The following is a 20,007-nucleotide window of genomic DNA, read 5'->3' on the forward strand; positions in this document are numbered from 1 at the left end:
ATTTCGATTTTCACTAGCTCTTACTAGACTGCGCTTATAATATTTTGTTTGAACCATTACACGCAAAAAATATAGAGAAAGAAAGTAAAAATAGGATGCTGTATAATTATGTTTTAAATTTATCAAATGGACAGTTCCATTACACGAAACTTCTGGATTATGGTCATAATACGGAGTATCTTTTCAAAGAAGTCTTAGTCAAGTGCTAAAAGATGATGAAAATTTTATTTAGGTATTCATGAAATAAAATAAGTAAATCAAAAATTCAGTTCATTTATTGTGACTTATATTCTAAATCTTATATCACAAAATCTTATGCAAAGACGTGTTTAGGATAGACAAGGAAATAAATTATTTCAGGTGTTGCCAGCTATAGTAATTTTTATCTCAAAACAAAGTGACAATAAAAGCACTCTTAATTCAAGCACTGATTTTATAAGCACTCATTATGCAGTGTGGAGCGTCAATATCTTAATTAGAATTTTAATTTAGGTGTTTGTAAAAATACTACGTTTTGCTGGCAACCCTGTTGTTTGTTATTTCTTTTTTACTTCTTAGTCATGCTTGCTACAAGAGCTTTGAATGCGTCTAAGCCTTTCTCGTTTGCTTCTTGGTAGCCTGGAGCTGTGGTCTTAACTGTTTCGTACCATCTGAAAATAAAATATTACGGTTATTTGATTTTTTTTATTTCTGAGCAAGCAAAGGGGCCGGTGAGTCACCTGATGTTAAGTGGCCACACCCAACCATAAACACTAGTAACTTGATGTTCTGAAAATCATAATATTATATTGAGTTGGTAAACTTTGAACTCATTCTCATATTAATTCTTCTCAAATTTCTTTAATGTTCCATAATATTATAACATTTTAGTATTTATAGCCGACCGACTTCGTTAGGCGTTAATTGCCACCTATTGTTAAAGATAAAACAAGGAAAATAACATGCGATGCAGGTGTGTAAACAGTTAACATACTGCGAAAATAATATTAAATTTAAAGTTGATTTTACCATGTGCAAATAGAACATCTAATCTGTGTCAATTTTTATTTAGCCAAACATTCGCGATTTCAATAATAACTAATAAGACGAAGTATAATACTAATTCTATCATTTACCTGTATGAAATGTAGTAGATAATATTATCATTGTATTTATTAAATAATTACATGATAACATTGTAAAGCAGATAAGAGAAATCAACATTATTATCACAACAATTAACCCATTGAGCCCCGAACGGCCCGATCGGTCCACGACACAATAGATTTTCCATTGTGTCTGTGATTCAGGGGCCTGAGTTATTAAACTTTACAAATTACAGGCGCTATTTTACAAGCATGGTAATAATAACAACGTTCATACAAATTTAGCGATGAGTCAAGTGATTAAATGCTATGCAACTAGCGTGTAGCCTTGCATCTCAGCTATGCGATACTATCATACTTAGTACAGTGGTACTATACCAGTAATTGCTATGCCAAGGTTATTGTTATTTCTATTAAAACCTGTATGAACTTATAGTGCTAGACTTAATATTTTCGAGCCTTAGGTAGGTAGTTATGTTATTATTTAAGTTTCAAACGATTTTGTTCTATTGCATTGTTTTAGGTCACACTACAAGTTGAGGTGTAATGATTAATTTTAAATAATAAATATAATTTGGAAAATCCAAAAGTGCACGCCTCATAATTTTTTTTTAATAAATATTTATTAATTATTATTTTTGTTTATTTAATAACAATTAAACCACATCGAATCAGACCCTGAAAAATGAAAGGGTTCTATTCCTGAGCATACTCAAGCGTAAGAGAAAAAAAAAGACTCGATTAGTAAAGTATTTCGGTCGCTATCGTGTTAACAAGAAAAAGGATCCGCACATACAGAGTACAGACACACGGACGTCCAAGACAGAACTTTTTTAAACTGTTTTTTAACTAGTTTAAATAACAAAAATGACATCAAAAATATCATGAACGTTAAAAATAGTGTTTTTTCTTAATATGTGTGTGTATGTATTATCTTACAAGTGCAATGTATGATACATAAAGACATTTTAAGTTTGAAAAATCAGATGTTTTGCGCGAAGTGACAGTAGTACCCACCTCAACGCTTCGCTTATGAGGCGTGCAATAAATCATTCAATTCCGCCTTTGCGTTACTTATCAAATAATGCGGAAATTAGCAAACCAATATTCAGTCGTAAGGGGTTTTTTTTAAAAGAAAAATTTATCATCAATAAACCTCACCTCTTAACATTGGCGTATTTCTTGAAGTCAACGTCCGAAGCTTCGAAGCTAGAAACAGACGCGACGATACTCAAGTCGGCGACCGTTAGGTTTGGTCCCGCGACGTATTTCTGGCCTTCGAGGAAGTTGTCCAGCATCTTCAAAGCGTCTTCCACCTTGGCCAGCTTTTCCTTGTCGGCTGGAGCGCCTCCGAACACTTGGGGATACTGTGGAAGATTAAATATTATTCATTTGATTTTCAGTTAAACATGCTTGAAAAACGTTACCTATAGATAAACGGGTTCATACCGGCCCACGATTAATTTTTTTCGATTCATATTCAAAGTTTTTCAAAAAGTTAACAAATATCCTTGTGCAGAAGGAAAACTTATTTAAAGATTCATTGGAAATTTTACAACGTCTGAGTTGGTAAATTGAAAAAAAAATATATCGTAGGACGGGATACCTAGAACGCTAGGCCACCATCTATATCTATAGCATCAAATGCTATTGCATTTTATGCTATTAAAATAAGTAGTTAACAGTTAAAAGTGGTTTGCCCTTGAGTTTGTACATAATATTAATAATGATAAATAATTATGACATCTAATTATTATTAAATTGCAAGTCATGGCTATAACGCTCAACTTTTAAGTCGACTGTTTATAGCTGGTTAATGATTTGCAGAAATTGAAAATGTAGCTATTTCTTATGTTTATCCAGTCAGTACTCGAAAGATTACTCTGACCACAGTAACATAATATATCTATCTCTGACCATGTTCAGTTACTGATACGAATGACGAAAATTAATTTCATTTGAGCTCAATATTTTTAAAAGATATGAGTTATTGCCTCTTAAATATAATAGTTCATGCAACCATAGTTATTGAAATTTTCTGTGGCATATACAATTAATATAATAATATCGAAAGTGATTTCAATAAAACTATTTTAATCGCATAAGTTCGAAAATCGCGGTCAAAATTGGACCACAGATTATATAGCCAGTTATACAGAATCGCGTTGACAACATTGACAAGCGTACCACAGATTATGCCAGCTTAAAATATAAATAACTTACGAAATAGTCGCTAAATCTCTGATACAGGTTGCCAATGTCGAAGTACAGACGCATGTCGACCAGGGCCCTCGCTTTAGGGTCCTCTGGGTACAATGTGGAGCCCTTGCCATACTTGTTGGCGAGGTATGTGATAATGGCGCGAGATTCGTAGATTGAGAAACCATCGTCCACCAATGTTGGTACTGTGTGTTGTGGGTTGATCTGGAACAACGATAAATAAGATGTTATTGATGTTATATTGTGGGACCCCTTAGAAATACGCTCTACACTTGTTCAGGATATACCTATTTAACGTAATTCAAGGGACCAAAACTTACAACATAAATTGGCACAATAGTTTTCATTTTTTAAGTGAAACTTCTTTAGGCGCGTTTAGAGTAAAATTTCAAAGTCGCGTCATGGAATAAGACGACGATTTTGTTATCTTTGAATCTTGCCAAAGTAATTTCACTTCTGACACGTGTGCTCAGCGCAAACGCTCTTTTTATTAAAAACATCTCTCACTTCTCAAGTTATAAGTTATGTTTTAATTAATTGCATGTGATTAATTTAAAATGTAGAAATTATAACATTTTTGTAATAAACTAGCCACTCATGGCGGTTTCGTCCTCGTTGAGGGCTGAGGCAGTATAAAAAAAAACATATAAAACCTGTCACTCAGTAGGAAAGTAACTATAATTATTAGTACACCCACTGAGCTTTCTACTGGTGAAAGCTCCGTACACACCATTATATATTAATAAAACATTAAACAATCAAGCTATATTAAATTATAAGTCAACTGCATTTGAACTCATTTTAAACTGTCCCAAATAATAAAATGTGAAGTGGTCAGTGAGCGAATTCCAAAGCTCAAAGCTTGTAGGAGCGATCGAGATAGGAATGTTTGATACCGGTTCAACTTGGTATTTTAGTTGCGTGGTTACTTGGTACAAACTGTAACTGACTAACTGTACATTGAAATTTGTCGAGGAAATTTCTTGTTGTATCTAACTAGTCGACTGAATAAATTTAAAGCACTTTTGTACAGAAATTTTAAACAGTAACATTCAAAAGGTCATTAATTACTCGCTTAAAAGTTATCATAGGAAAACAAGACGTATTAAACCTATTCAGATAATTAAATCTGTAGTATTATGTAATGGGAAATATGTAAATAAATTACATAGTGCCATTTGTAGTTCAATGAACTCAGCGTTGAATTGCCTCACACATGCAACACTAGGCCTTCGTTTCACGGCAAAGGAAATTTATCACTATTACCAGTATTTTAAGGCTAATTTGCCCTGTACAAAATCTGATGATGTCATTTGTTTTTGAACAGAACTGAGAACGCACACCGCAAATTAGTGGGTTCGAGATCAAAATAACGCAAATTCTCTTTTTCTTCTGGCATTGACATCATATTATGGAATCATTATGTAACATCTGCACAGGAAAATACTCAATGATACACGAATTAGTATCCCACTTCCACTCCCACATCCCACAAATTGATCAATGAATGATTTTTATTTTATTATTTATTATTAATTTAATGAGTTTCTTCGACAAGGAAAATTTTAACAATAATATATTATTTGAACCGCAAAAACCGGAGATTGTACCTTTTTTTATTTATTTGAATACAGAACATATTTACATAATATAATTATGATTTGATAGCCGAAAGCTATAATTTCTGAGAACTTTATTTACACGTAGAATATTTTCCGTTCGCCATATTATATTTCTGGAAGAGAAAAAAATGTAGACCTACATGTCTTGAAAAAAATAATTGAAACAAATTCAATATTCAAAAATCTAGGCAAGTCTAGGTAGGTAACAATTAAATTCTAAGTAGGTAGTTACCTATCTAGATAAATCACAAATTAACAAATAAAAAAAACAAGCCAAACAAACACAAGTACTTAAAAGCACAGAGTAAAAGTCACAGGCGAATCGATAAACGCTAACGTCTAGTTAATTTCAAGAGTTAATTTGATAGTTAGGTATCGATTTTTCAAGTTCAAGTCACGCAACTGGAACATTTTGTAGGTAATAGTAATTATTACTTATTTGGATCCTGATTGCTGACATATCCTGTGAATAATAACTTGTAGAAGGAAATAGTTAAGTTTAATGGTATTCAGCTGACCTAGTTTGTTATTTACATAGATAATATTATAACGTCTAACACACTCTGCATTGAAAATTAACTCTATCAATTAGTATCAATTCAAAGAATAAACTGTTTATATTTTACTTGAATCACATAACCACAATCTGTATGTAACCCTACCCTAACCCTCCTGGCAAGTGGAAAAATTAGGAATTAGGAAAAAATAAAATGCTGTTAGTTATAACTTATATTGTGCATATAGTCATACTTTTTAATTGATAGGTAACTAATATAGTACATTTATAATAGTTTTGATAAAATATAATAACAAAATCGGTTTATCCGATTAAACAATATATTATACGTAGTTTAAATCGTCTTTATAGGTAAAATCCAAAATTGTATCGTCTAAACAGAAAATTGTCATGACCTTGGTCATGACTCATACTTAGACCACGCAGACCACAGATTACTAAATTGTTTTTAAAAACAACATTACAAAGATTAGGTTCATCATACACCTAGTTACTCATTATCAAAATATTTCTGTAAATTACCCTAAAATGGTCACAAAAATTAAAAGCTTCTTAATTATCTCACCTTCAAGTACTCAGGCTTCAAGTGTTCCCCATGGTGCAAGTCCACGAGTTTGAGGTTCAGGTTGAGGTTCAGGGCGCGCGCCGCCAGCAGCACGGAGCGGCATGGCGCAGATCCGGGCACGTAGTAGAGGTCCATGGGCATGCTACAGCAAAACATTAATTAATTTATTTATATAATGCACTTAGCCAGCATGATGGATGCCTCCTATGAGGGTTCAGGCACAGACTAGTTCAGTCATGTCATGTTCTAGTCATGTTCAGGCGCTCATAGGAGGCATTGGGAACATACTAATATATATGAGCTGACGATGATGAGCTATTCAAGGACGCATAAGAAAACAATTAATTTAATTATGTGCATCGTATTTAAGAACGATGATTTGGAACGTATGAACGGAATTTTTAGCTTAAAAATAATTTGTTTAGGCTGAAAAGTTCCACCTTTTTTTAACTTGTATTGTGTTTTGGTATGACGTAAATCGTAATCACTGATGCTGTTTTATTTTATAGTAGGTAGTCAGTTAACATTTTGTTTGAAAACAAAACCATAGTTTCAATAAAATTACGATTCAAAACCACAAATTGTTCCATTCAGTGATTTTTATATTAGGCAACAGGTTCGCAGGAAATGAGCTTTTGGAGCTTGCTTGACCGAAACTTTGCCGAAACCGGTTTCGTCTGTTTTCGAACTTGATACTTATCCTATGGCACCCGTTACACGCTCAATCTAGAATGTGATCCTTGATCATGATCATTGATCTCAATCCAGATTGACTGTGTAATGTATTTGATTGACGGATTGTACAATATGATCAGAAAATATCTAGATTTTTTGAAATCAACGATCTCGATCCTTTGATCGAGATCCTGATTGATCGTGTAATGTAACATGCTGTCAAATTACGTCAGTCTGCGTTCGGAGCGCGATGGAGTCGGACGACAATAACGACGATATTCCCGGACGATATTCCCAACGATATGCCCGGCCGCAAGTGCCATTAACGTCGAAAACGCCGGATATTTCTCCAAAAAATTTAATGCATAGAAAATTATTGAAAATATGGAAAAATGTTTCTATTCTTTAAATCGTGATATTAATAAAAACGTGTTAATTTTAATGTTATTTAATGTATGTATATTTATATAATCTGCAATGTAATCGTGAAAAATTTGTATGCCAATTGTTTGGCGAATTGTGCGGACTATTTTATTAATTGCATCATGTGACCTTGTTTTACCACAATTCTGACAAATAAATAAATAATTTGAATTTGATGATCAAAATATGCCTCCTTCATCCTGTAGTAATTTGTGTAATCCTCTTCTGTAGTCCGTACTATAAATTTCATCTAACAAGTTCAAATGTGTATAGATGTTGCTTTTTAGTAGCCATGGTTTAACCCAGCGTTTCCTCTACACGCGTTTTTTCAAAGAACAGGCAACATAATTATTGCTGCACAAGCTTTGTTCTTATTCAGATCCATTTAGTTTAGGTTGTGAATGCGTGTGCATTTGACAATGTCGAACAGTGGACTGATATGATCTGGATTGACCATCTAATGTCGCGACGATCCACATAAAGATTCGTCAATCCGTCACCTAACTTGAATCGTGATCTGGATTGAGCGTGTAACGGGTGCCTATACCACATAATCTACCTAATATTACTTTTGAATTATGATGTATCACAAAAAAACACGGTGTGAGACTTCTATCTATTGAGATTGTTTATAATTTAGAATAACGTTTGATTTATCGCTAGTAAGTAATTATTAGTAAATAATGAAAAAAAAATGGGTACTAGGTAGGTTTGTATTTAAAATCTACTAAGTATCTATCGTTAAGTTCAATGCTGAAATAAAATAATATATTCCTATCTATACTAATATTATAAAGAGGAAAGGTGTGTATAAACTACTGGACCGATTTTGATGAAATTTACACAGGCAAATTGGCACAGATAATCTTTAGACCCTGAGAAAGAACATAGGCTACTTTTTATTGCGAAATATGTACCACGGGCGAAGCCGGGGCGGACCGCTAGTATGGTATAAGCTATGTAATATGTTCACCCCCATTTTAATTATAATGTTAAAAATTTATTTATTTATTTATTTTATTTAAAAAACATCACATGCCATTACAGGACAAAATTTGTATGTTTTTCATTATCTAATGCCATCCTGGCTTCATCATAATTACTATTTCAATATTGTCATCGTGTGTTGCTAGTTTATTTTACAATTTTCTATTATTTAATTGTAAGTATAAATCGTAACTACCTACGCGGTCACGGATTCAATCGAATCGTCTAGGTCATTAGTAATTACATTACAATTTACAATTACTATGAATGCGGAATCGTGGCTTTGTCCAGTTGTATTTGAAGGATAAAGGCCTTGAAAAAGTCGATTCGATTGATAAAAGGGACAAAAAATTGCATAATTTTAACAGGTTAGAAAAAAACAGTGTTAACCTCGAAATAAACAAATAACCGGTTGTTTGAAATTGTAATTTATACCGGTTATGGGTGAAGTAGGTAAATTCTAGAAGATAACAAAACTGAAAACATCAAACAATTATAAGTTATCGATACCTACATTTGATTATCTAACTTTGGCAGTCCAATGAATGGGCACAAGTTTATGGAAAATATAGATTACCTAATATCCGAGGAAGGGAAGGGAGGCATTTGCCCAGCAGTGGGACAGCCATGGCTGAATAATAAAAATAATACCTATCTATTTTTTTAGGCAGGTTACATGCTTTAAACTTGAGTATTATTATTATTCCTGTATTTCCTAGAAATATCTCTTATTTCAAGACGTAAAGAATTATAGAAAAGTAAAAAAAATGTCATAAAACAAACTCCAAAATACATATATATGTATTAACTACTTAGTTACCTACAAAAAATTGAGCCTTATTGACATTAGTTACATAAAAAAAATATAGATGTATTTTTAATTTTTAATTATCAATAGTTACATATTTAAGTACTACTCAGTAATTATTTTAATTAATTATGTTTCCTAATTATGCTCAAACATATTTTGTGAAGTCAAACCATGTCTTGAGTTTTTTGAACCTTGACAAAATTCTTATGCGTGGGAAATAATAAGCTTTTTTTTATTTAGTACTTATAATCACGTAACTAGAATGGTTGTTGCCTTTCACTATTTCAAGGGTAGATAAAACTTCATGGTATACAATTTTAGTAGCTAAGCAAGAAATTAATAATATGAAAATAGAGCATGAATACATATATATATAATTAGACTAGCTTATTAACAGTCAAATAAAAATATTTTTATATAACTAGATGACCCGTTAAATTCACCTACAAAATATGACTGGGAATTAAGGTACCCAACCTACCTATCTTAATTTCAATTCAGACCATTGAGATATACGTATATGGAGACGACACCGCCTACATCACTTATGTTCCGCTCAACATACGCCATATGGCGTAACTGCACGCTCATTTTTTATTTGTTTTAAAGTGAAACGCATCAAATATGCCTTCGTGTGTGTTACGATATTGCACAAATAATACGGAAAAGTGCAAAGGAATAACTTTCATCGGTAAGTACCTAATTAGATAATAATTTTTAAAACTTAGTTAGAGCAAAAAAATGGCGCACAGATTTTGTTCGTGGTGTCTCCTCCATACGTAGTAATTAATATTGTAATACTGTGGTAATATTATCTCAATGATTCAGACAGGCCTAGGCGTAGCTTGAAAACTATTCCTAATTATTGTCACCTTAAATTGGTTTGAATAAATTTTTCATGTGAGTGCCTAGGTAATGAGTGAATTACATACTGTAGGTATATTTAATTCCGATGCCGGATACCAGAGATAAAAATATTTTGAAGTACATAATATGCAAATAAAGATTATGCAGTTTGCCGGCCATAAATACACAGTTATATCTGACGATAATTTAACAGTGAAAACTGAATCTTGGTTGAATTAACATCGTTTCTTTAAAGAAGGGAACGATAGGAATTCCAAACATAAGCTTCGAAGCCTAAGCTTGGAATTTTACATTTTATACAATTTTCTGAAGATAAAGTTTCTCTCCTTTTCAGTGTGGTTCGGAATTCAAAGTATAGTTTTTTGGTGCTTTTATTATGAAAAAGTTAACCATAATTAATAATTATGTACCGGTAACACAACCGATAGTAAATTATATTCATAGTAATTAATTTATAGTTAAGTATTTTAATACAAAATGGTCCTTACTCACAATACGTACTTAGGTGTTAGAAATATTTATTTTAGTCAAAGCTCATAAAATAAAAGCTCATGTAGGTGCTTAAAATACCTATAGAAAGTTCCAGAATGTTACAAGCGAAAAATACCATGTAACCATTGAGATAGTACTGTATGTACTACGTACATAATATTAACTCAATGCATGTAACCGATATTTTAATCACGAATATTTTTGAAATTTGGATAACGTTAAACTTTCTTAAAATTCAAATCAATTCAATTTCACGCTTGCGATTTTCCATAGCATTTGAAATTGTTACCTGATACGATCCAAAAACACAATACACGATTTAATTACAAATTGTCACGCGACTATTAATTATTTTTACACTTGTTAATTAAAAATTTCACAATGGTAACACTGCAATTGGGAACTTACTTTTTTATGTTTTAGCGGGAACACGACCGACTGTACGAAAAGCGGAGTGATTGTAAACTGTTGTGGGGGGAGATTGTCAGATTTATACCACGGCGCCGCGTATGACGCATTGTTATACCAGTTATCCCCATGATAGGATTTCATATGCAACAGTTTTACAGCAATTATAACTACCTACTTGATGCTAAAATTAGAGTACCTATGTGAGAACCTATGTGAGAACCTACCTAAGTAAGCAATTTAGCAATTTCCGCCAAACAACTTTTTTTCAAATGATACAATATATCCTTGGTATCTACGCAATTCGAAGACTAACCGGTGATTATAAAAATTATACCCAAGTTTATTTGAAAAAACAAAGGCTTAGCTAGTTAATTTCAAAATAGATGAAACTTCTTAGGTCTAAAACCTGCAAGTCATAATAAATTAACAAAAACGTATGTTTGTGACAGGAAAAATTCCACATGAAATCAATTTATCATTCACAATTATTTTATCTACTCGTATCGTAAGGCAAATACATATATGTATGTATATTAATAAGATAGTAATTTACACAGTAAACACTTCAAACTTACTTATCACCTAACTTACCCACCTTTTATTACCTATAGGTATTCTAATTTGTATCTATCACCTCTATACCAGCTATATAGGGCTATATCCATATCGAAGTTATTCGAAATCTATAACATTCAAATGTGTAATAGGTAAGTACATACATGTAACATACAAATTTAGCCGATATGGTAAAATTAATTTGTAGGTGTTTAAAATACTGAAACATACGAGATCTGACTAATGGGAAATCCCACTAGAAGGATAAACATATTTTGTTCTCGTATGACAACCTTTACTTCTCATCCGACTTCGAAAATGGTGTGTATCGTCATACGTGAATTGTATTTCTTGTAATCATAATGGGTTTTATGATTTTGTCATACCGGAGTCCGGAAATAGGAAAGCAACACTCTCTCTGGTCTCTTATTATATTAAAAAAAATAATTAAGTTCAACACAGGTCTATGCCAGAGGCGGCTCGCCCTAAGGAGCGCTGGTGCAGTGAACTCCCATAAATAATTATAATAAAATCATACTCCTTAATTTAATTATTAACATTAATTATTACTATTTAAAATCAATCGTAATCTTTAAAACTAATGTTAATACCAATGAATATATCCATCATTCCATCATCACATAAACCTGTATAATACCTACCTACTATATTATGTAACGCGCGAAGCGGTGCGCTCACGATTGCGCTCCAATGAAAAAAGATTTAGTACATTTCCTAATACGAAATCCAATAGGAGTGAAAGAGAGGGTTTTGCCAGGGCGCTGCGCGTGAAACAAAAGATTTTCTATGGAAAGGTAGCAAAATTCGGAGCGCCGCACCCGCAAACGTTGCCGGTTCGTTTTTACCGCCCGGCAGGACAGCGATTGCGCGCGCGGCGCGATGTTGCCAGTTTCCAGTTCTATAATATAAAGTATAAACAAACACTCGAGTCAACTTCAATGCACGCGCGCGATTCATGCAATTTTCTAATTAAAATTATAAAATACGTGTTGAAATAGCCTGTAGTTATCAGTATTACTTGTGAGTGTTAAAATGAACAATAATTATAATGTGGCGTTCATTAAAAAGTGTGATAAAACGTTACAAATTCGGCTTGAATGTAAAGCTAAGGGACCGCCACGGCCTGAACTTGATCTTACGCAAAAATGTACGACAAAAACGAAAACATATACGCGTGTGTTTAAATCTGAACAATATGTGAAAACACCGTGGTTGTGTGGTTGTGATGAAAGCAACAAACTATTTTGTTTTCCGTGTCTTTTATTTAAAGCGGGCGCGGCCGGCGGAGGTGAGAGTGCTTGGACTGAAACGGGCGTTGACGACTTAGCTCATCTTTTAATCAAGGTGAAAAAACATTCACAATCTCGGTACCATTTGTTGAATGAACTGCAATTGGCGTCTATCGGACGACAAGACATTCGTAAAGCACTAGATTCCGCGTACCGAAAGTCAATACGCGAGTTCAATGACCGTGTCGATGAAAACAGACATATTTTACGAAGGTTAATAGATTGTGTCGTATTTTGTGGTGCATTTCAAATTGCTTTATGGGGGCATGATGAGTCTTCGGAATCCCTGAATCCCGGAATCTATATATATATATTTTTTTTAATTAATTGTACTGATTTACACCATGTATTTTCAGTGTTTTATTTCAAGTGAACACCCATAAAATTTTGTCACGAGCCGCCTCTGGTCTATGCATAGACAAACTTAACTTAAACTTAACTTTGTACTTTCACTTGCGTCATTTAAATGAGGCACACAAACTTGTGTAAAATTCGTAGCAAAATATATTATTTTTGCTTCCTATAGCTCGTTGCAATGTATAGGTAAGGTTGGGTCGCCTAAGATCGGACGCATATGCCGAAAATTTTATACGTACTGTATTTTTTATTTTATTTCTCATGATTCGATGTCGTTTTTCTGTTGCGGTCAACTGTAAATTGATGACAAGAAAATATTGTTTAACCCCTAATTTTTTGGTTTGCGTAGATGCTATCTATCTAAGCAAATTTAGAGCCTAAAAAGCAGACTTTTTTCGACTTACCATAGTGAAGAAAATAACAGTTCGGCCGAAGATCGGACTATGTAGTATCTTCACTTCTATGCGTTTAATAATAATGTTAACTAATAATTAGGAAAACATCCGGACTTAAGTCCATACATTGAGCATCAATGATTGAGTCAGGAAATTCCTCAAAAAATTTGACAAAGAAGTTTTTTTTTTATTGCGTTTTTTTAGTCCGGTCTTCCCTCCTCATCCTAATTAAGTTTCTCAAACTTTTATCCTCCGTGTTCTAGGACTAAATAATGAAAATGTACCTAAGGTCTGATAGTCATAGCGTCATTGGATAGTTAAATATATTAAAAGTTAATAATTATTGCGCATTATTGCATAAGGCGCAGTCAAGAGCTAAACTTCGGTCCGATCTTCGGCATTGGGAGGGAAGATCGGATCTTGGGTTGTGAACGTCCTAGGCGTAATCAAAGTATACAGATGGAAAGAGGATTCGCTAATTCTGCCCCAAAATAATTAATTACATTATTTCAATGAAAGTACTCTCCACAATGAGCCATCAAAATTTTGTAGGTAAGATCGGATCGACGATTTTCGCCACAAAATACACCTTTTCTGCTGAATCACCTGTGTACACGTCCCGTCTGGTCGCTGGCCGGCCGCAGAGTGAAGAGAGGGGCAGAACAAAATGGCGGATCTAGTAGTGTTGGTAGCAGTAGAGAATATTGCCTAGTTTGCAAGTTATTCCATGCATCCGATCTTATGTCACATACGATCTTAGGCGACCCAACCTTAATATATCTATATTCCAAAAAAAAATCAAATTCAAAATTATAATATTATACCTATGTGCAACGTCTTATTAAAATATAGCTATCTATACATTTACACTTATTACAGTAAGCAAAAGAGAGAAGAAAAGTATGAAAAGATAATATAAAGCCAATTTAGAATAATAAGCTATAATATAGCATAATATATCTTGTAATATAGCTAGTGTGGGATTTGTGGGTAAACCACAGAACACAAAAAAAAATTCTATGACCCGAGAATAACTGACTTGACTGGGCATGATAACGGAGATCATTTTTTTTATCTGAGAGGAATTTCTGTATATTGTTTATTTTTCAGGTAAAACTAGGTAGTTACTCTATCCTGAACCTAGATAACTAAAAAATAATGAAATAAAAAAATGGAGACGCGCCAGACCGCGAAGGACAGCGCGGCAGCGGTACGACCTCGGCAGTCGGCTCCTTAAAAAAATAGTGACAAAATTGTCATTTCACGATGCGTAAACAAAACAAACGATTTTGTCGTAATATGTTTTGTTATCTAGTCGAAGTTTATCGAAGCTTTATACATAACATGGAAGTTAGAATTATTGTACGACTACCTACGTATTTATAACTAACTAGATTTCCGCCCGCGGCTTCGCCCGCGTTTTCAAAGGAAAACCCGCATAGTTCCTGTTCCCGTGGGATTTCCGGGATAAAACCTATCCTATGTGTTAATCCAAGTTACCCTCTATATGTGTGCTAAATTTCATTGTAATCGGTTCAGTAGTTTTTACGTGAAAGAGTAACAAACATCCATACATCCATACATCCATACATCCTTACAAACTTTCGCCTTTATAATAGTATTAAGATTAAGATAAGACTAGCCCCGCGGTTCCATCAAAGAGTTTTCCTTTTAATCCTAATGTTCCTCTGGGAATATATCTGTATAAAAAATAGCCTACATTCTCCTTATAACAACAGCTATCTGTCAGTGAAAGTAAATGAATGTTTATCTATAATCTACTAGGCACCTAGTCGTTATAGGTACCTACGTTTGGTATGTTCAGATAAACAATCGCATCAAATAATAATTAATCTATGCAAATATGTATCACTGCAGGCTCTGTGTTTGTTTAACCGTTTTAATCTCAGGTACTGCTTGTTACAATTGAAAAAATATATCTAACTGAGATAGTCTACTTATCGAGGAAGCCTAATAGGATAGAAGCAAGACACGGTTCAAGAAAAGTTTAACGATTATTAAACTGTGGTTTAGCTATTATTTGCCGCTTAAGTACCTGCAGGTTCCTTACTGTTGGTTTGTAGTAGGTATCTGTTTATTTTACTTATTCTTACTTTCTTACTTACGCTACTTAAGAGTATAGTAAAATAATTATAAATAAACGTTTGAGTTTGAACATTGAGTTTGCTTTGCGGTCACAGCAAAAAACAAATCCAATTATGAACTTGCTCATGATTGATATTCATAATTCAATGCATAGGTACCTATTATAAGGATTAGGTGGTTTTACAAAGATGTTGGAGACGCAGAATGACGTCAAAATCACAGTTCCTTTAGGGTCATGGACATTATTAGATCCATCCTTAGTAATTATCAAATGTTTTACATTCTACCTGGTCTACTATATTCTTTTGTTAGACGAAATTGATCCGCGGTCATCGTCCAGACAGTATCAAGTTGCACAGTATCCATCCTCAAAGGAGTCACATCCGTGACGGAAAACAATGGACCCCTGATGATATTAAAGTATCTCCCATTTTGAACTTTATGTCCATAGATATGAAAGTGGAATTGTATTAAATTAGGTGTTAATTTTCTAAATAACGTTTTCTCTTTGACGGAGATAGTCTTTCTCTTGTTACTATTGTTGAAAGGTTCGTTAGCGCTTCTGTGTGCTAACAATTAATGAGGTAAGTGAGTTCTGTTTGGTTGAAACAAACGAAAATAAATTACTTAGGTATTAAATGAAAATATAAATAATAATTATGGGTCTCGACATAATCGAATTCCGACTAAGCTCCATAAATAAAGAGAAAAAATATGCAAAGTTTAAACGTATCCTATATAAAAGTATACGTATGCAATAAATACGACAAAATATACTAGAGAGTTAAAAAGTTTTGTGATTTGGACAAACTGAGCTTCCATTACCTACCATTTATTTCCTGTTTATGATACTAATATCTTTTTCCTCATAAACAATAATATAATTATAATTAGCAACGGGATATATTCCTGACAAATTAATTAGATAATCATTATAATCGTACCCACAATCGTACTGAAACTAGAGCGTGTTTTTTAAATATTTATTAAATACATAATAATTGCATGCAGCATGGAATTATGTCAGACAAATTAAATAATAATAAACTATTTTATTTTTTATTAATCTTATAGCTTTGTTACAAATATTTTTATTTGTATGGTTTTAGTTATTAATGAAAACAGTATGTATCACTCCATATTAAATAAATATCAGAATAACCTATTCGAATCTATCGAAACGCGAAACTACTCATCGGAGGGGAATTTAACATAGAAAAAGCTTAATATTATAATAAATAAATAAATAAATATTATAGGACATTATTACACAAATCGACCTAGTCCCACAGTAAGCTCAATTAAGGCTTGTGTTGTGGGTACTAGGCGACGATAAATATAATATTTAATAAATACATATATATAGATAATAACACCCAGACCCAAGAACAAATAATTGAGTTCATCACACAAATATTTGCCCTGACCGTTATTAAAGTAGGGACAAGTATTAAAATTTTATGGTAAGGTCATAGAATACATAATACCTAAATGGTAAGGTAACAAAAAATTAAGTTCGTTTTTGAATTACTTGTTGGTTTTTGGACTGAAAACCTGTTGACATTGAGGATGACGTTGACAGATGACATAAGTGTCATATTTTTAAGATGGTCGAGTTCTGTGAATGAATCTATCAATTACAACTTTCTTTTCTAACATTATAATAAGTGATCAACAATGAATTAGAAAAGTGGTGTGTCAATTTGATCTGTGTTACATTTTTTATGTGTTCGATTCGAAATGGGCGACAGCAGCGACTCTGAAGAGTTCTACGACGCTGAAGACTTCACACCCAATAGGGGATCGAAGTAAGTGCTTATTAGAACGATATCCTATTAATAATTTGCTATATCCTTCCCATATCCGTTGAGTGTATGTTTACAGCCGCTGTTGAGCTTGACCTTTATCGTATAACTGTGCTGTGTCATTAATTTGAGGGTGTTTTTGTAACAAGTTGGACAGGACAACAATAGGTGTAAGTACCAGATGTTGCACCTGCCTTGAACGTCCTTGGTGTATATTGGAGACTAATTATTGATAAAAACTATAATTTCTAGTGACGCAAGCCTTGTTATGAACTTATTTTGATGAACATCTGTAGGTTTTACTTAGTTCTTTTGCTGCTTTTGTGAAACTTGGTTCTGCTCTGCAAGTTTTCACAATGTATAAAAGTGCTATTTTAAAGTATATTGAAAAAAAGTGAGTCACACAGATTAGTATTTCAACATTTTATAGGAATATTTTCTAAGTAAATTATATTATTTTGTCATATTACATAGTGGATATCTTAACAATATCTTCTGTTTCTTTGTTCTAATAAAATATGTCAATTTTATTGGTATTCATTGAACATATACAAATATCTATATCTCTTGTATTGCACAAATCTTAATAGAGGTGCATTTTCCGCTTGGAGATAGCTTAAACAACAAAATCATAGATTAATTAATTATACTATATTACTGTCTACTTCTTTATTCTTTAAACTTACTACTTTGATAAATTTTCATTTTTTTTTTTATACCCAAATTAAATTTAAATACTTTTAATATCTTTGCTAACAAAACCATTTTCTATTGTACCAGGAGATCATCACTCTGCAAGAGTATAAGCATAACAGACAACTCGAGTGGCTCGGACAAGGAAAAAGAGAAACCAAGTAACAAAGCTGAAGATGAAGCAGCTGCCACATGGACCAAAGAGACACCAGTGGACGAACATTCCTCTGTTAAACATGTGAGGAGCTTTTTGTTTTGTACTCTAAATTATTTGTACGAATATTGAAGAATTTCTTTGGGCATGTAGTTTTCATTTGTTAAAAGTGGCCCCATCTTTTGAGTAGATGCATAAAATGAACAATGTAATAATATTATTTATTGATGGCAAATATTAAAATAAAAGAAAATATTGATTCTCACTAGTTGTTGAATTTGATAGAAATTTAATTCACGGACAACATTTTATTTGTATCAATTGTTTAAGAGGTATTTTTTAGAGCCTTTTTTCAAGATTAGGGCCTAATTAGCAAAAATTACAATCAAAGTTAAGTTGATTATTTCTTACTATTCACTGAATTAGCAAACACACTGACTCAAACCTGTATAAAATAACATATGTAATAATATTTCTTATAATCATATCATTTAACAGGTGGTACAAGGTCGTCGCAGGTTCCAGGAGCTACGGAGATGCATGCAAACAGAGGAAGAAGACGAACCTGATGTTCCACAACAATCTGACCATGCATATGCTTTGGAGCATCCATTCAAGTGAGTTTATATATATTAGTTAGCATTATATTTGTAGTTAAATTGAATTCACTGCTTGCATATACATACTGTTAAGAATGTTCAAACCTGATTATGGTTGTTAAAGTTTATCTATGCCTGAGGCATCTTATAAGAGGGTGTTTTTTTAACTAATTCATTACCAAATCTTTGACTCTTGGCATTTGTATTTGTGGAATTGTAACAAACAAATATATTTCTTCTTGTCATACCTAAGTTTACAAAACTTCTGAAAATCATAACATGTATGGCCAGGCTTATAAAGAAACAATATAATTTTAAATGATGTTTTATTTAAATACAATAGAGTGGGAGTGAATCATAAAATTCATGTGATTCACGCAAAAAATATGAATGTTATTTGTTTGTCGAACAAGAATCAGTGCTTATTTATGTAAACAGCTTACTGCTCGCGTCTTTTCTCTTCTGTTCATAATATACATTCGTAGTTCGTACCTACAAATGCACTTTTCGGACTTATCTAAATTGATACAGATTATGTTTATAGAAATTATATGTATTCCATTTCCGAAATGTGTAAAAAAAAACTATTTTTATCGTATCGTAATTTATCGTAAAATATTTGCCTCATGGATTTCTATAAACCTATCCCTATTTTCATCGCAATTCTTCAAGTCAGGATGGCCGAGCGGTCTAAGGCGCTGCGTTCAGGTCGCAGTCCACTTCTGTGGGCGTGGGTTCGAATCCCACTTCTGACAAATACTTTTTTTTATTTTATTATTTATATTTTTTCTGTATTAATATTATTCTGTATTGTCATTTTAGTATAAATCTTCAAACATGTTAATTTAAACTTTTTTAAACAAGTAAATTTTTATTGCCCCCAAATTATTGTAGTACCGATTGATAAAACAATACTCAGACTACTACAGGCTGATAAAGACGTAAATTTTAAAATAATATTTTTAAATCCCGTTCTCTCAGCATCACCACTTTCGTATAATGAGGTTGCAGTGACAAAAAACCCGATAAATTAAAAACACTGTTTAATTAACTAGGACACAATATGCACGCGATACCTATCAGTAAACACTCGGTTATACAATAACAAGAATTGTTAATTTTTGCCCGATGGCGGTTAGTGGTTAACGTGTAAGCGTATTATGCAAGGTTTTTAAAAGAATTTTGATTATTTTTTAATATACAGGATGTTGTGATGTGATCTATAGCTATTATAATTCTACGGCGATATAGGTATGATGGTATATTTTTTTTATTTACATGAAAAATGTATTTACTGCCGTTTTCGTGTGGTAATCTCGCCCTATTTTTTACACTTACAAAATATTGCTAAATAATAT

At 32.7% G+C, this 20,007-nt stretch overlaps 2 protein-coding genes and 1 non-coding gene across 10 annotated transcripts in view; 2 read left to right on the forward strand and 1 right to left on the reverse strand.

The window, feature by feature from the left end:
* Nucleotides 1–20,007, forward strand: part of LOC149488639 (WD repeat-containing protein 44) — a 102,598-nt gene that overhangs the window by 65,445 nt on the left and 17,146 nt on the right. For 3 of the 7 annotated variants that reach the window (XM_089695101.1, XM_089695099.1, XM_089695102.1), the window contains exons 1-3: nucleotides 16,994–17,206; nucleotides 17,984–18,134; nucleotides 18,549–18,667. The exons of 1 other annotated variant lie outside the window; for it this stretch is intronic. In XM_089695101.1, the coding sequence (XP_089551227.1) occupies nucleotides 17,139–17,206; nucleotides 17,984–18,134; nucleotides 18,549–18,667 (338 nt within the window). In that variant the 5' untranslated portion in view covers nucleotides 16,994–17,138. Of the gene's footprint in view, nucleotides 1–16,992; nucleotides 17,207–17,983; nucleotides 18,135–18,548; nucleotides 18,668–19,745; nucleotides 19,901–20,007 lie in introns of those variants that run through there. 3 more of the 7 variants (XM_089695098.1, XM_089695100.1, XM_089695103.1) reach the window with 2 other exon arrangements.
* Nucleotides 258–10,798, reverse strand: LOC149488646 (glutathione S-transferase 1-1-like). 2 transcript variants are annotated; one of them, XM_089695181.1, is made up of 5 exons: nucleotides 10,673–10,798; nucleotides 6,010–6,151; nucleotides 3,309–3,509; nucleotides 2,247–2,452; nucleotides 258–650 (listed from the first exon to the last, which is right to left on the reverse strand). In XM_089695181.1, exons 2-5 carry the CDS (start codon nucleotides 6,148–6,150, stop codon nucleotides 548–550), a joined length of 651 nt encoding a protein of 216 aa, XP_089551307.1. In that variant the 5' UTR covers nucleotide 6,151; nucleotides 10,673–10,798; the 3' UTR covers nucleotides 258–547. The 2 variants fall into 2 exon arrangements, with proteins under 2 accessions (XP_089551307.1, XP_089551309.1); XM_089695183.1 differs by having other exon boundaries at nucleotides 10,554–10,696.
* TRNAL-CAG (transfer RNA leucine (anticodon CAG)) lies at nucleotides 19,321–19,404 on the forward strand. The gene has a single exon. It is a non-coding gene; the product is annotated as a tRNA-Leu (tRNA).

This window comes from Colias philodice, chromosome 5 (assembly GCF_061535455.1).
Source record: "Colias philodice isolate Cphi_HAF_F1 chromosome 5, ilColPhil1 Martin Lab GWU primary, whole genome shotgun sequence".
NCBI lineage: Eukaryota > Metazoa > Arthropoda > Insecta > Lepidoptera > Pieridae > Colias > Colias philodice.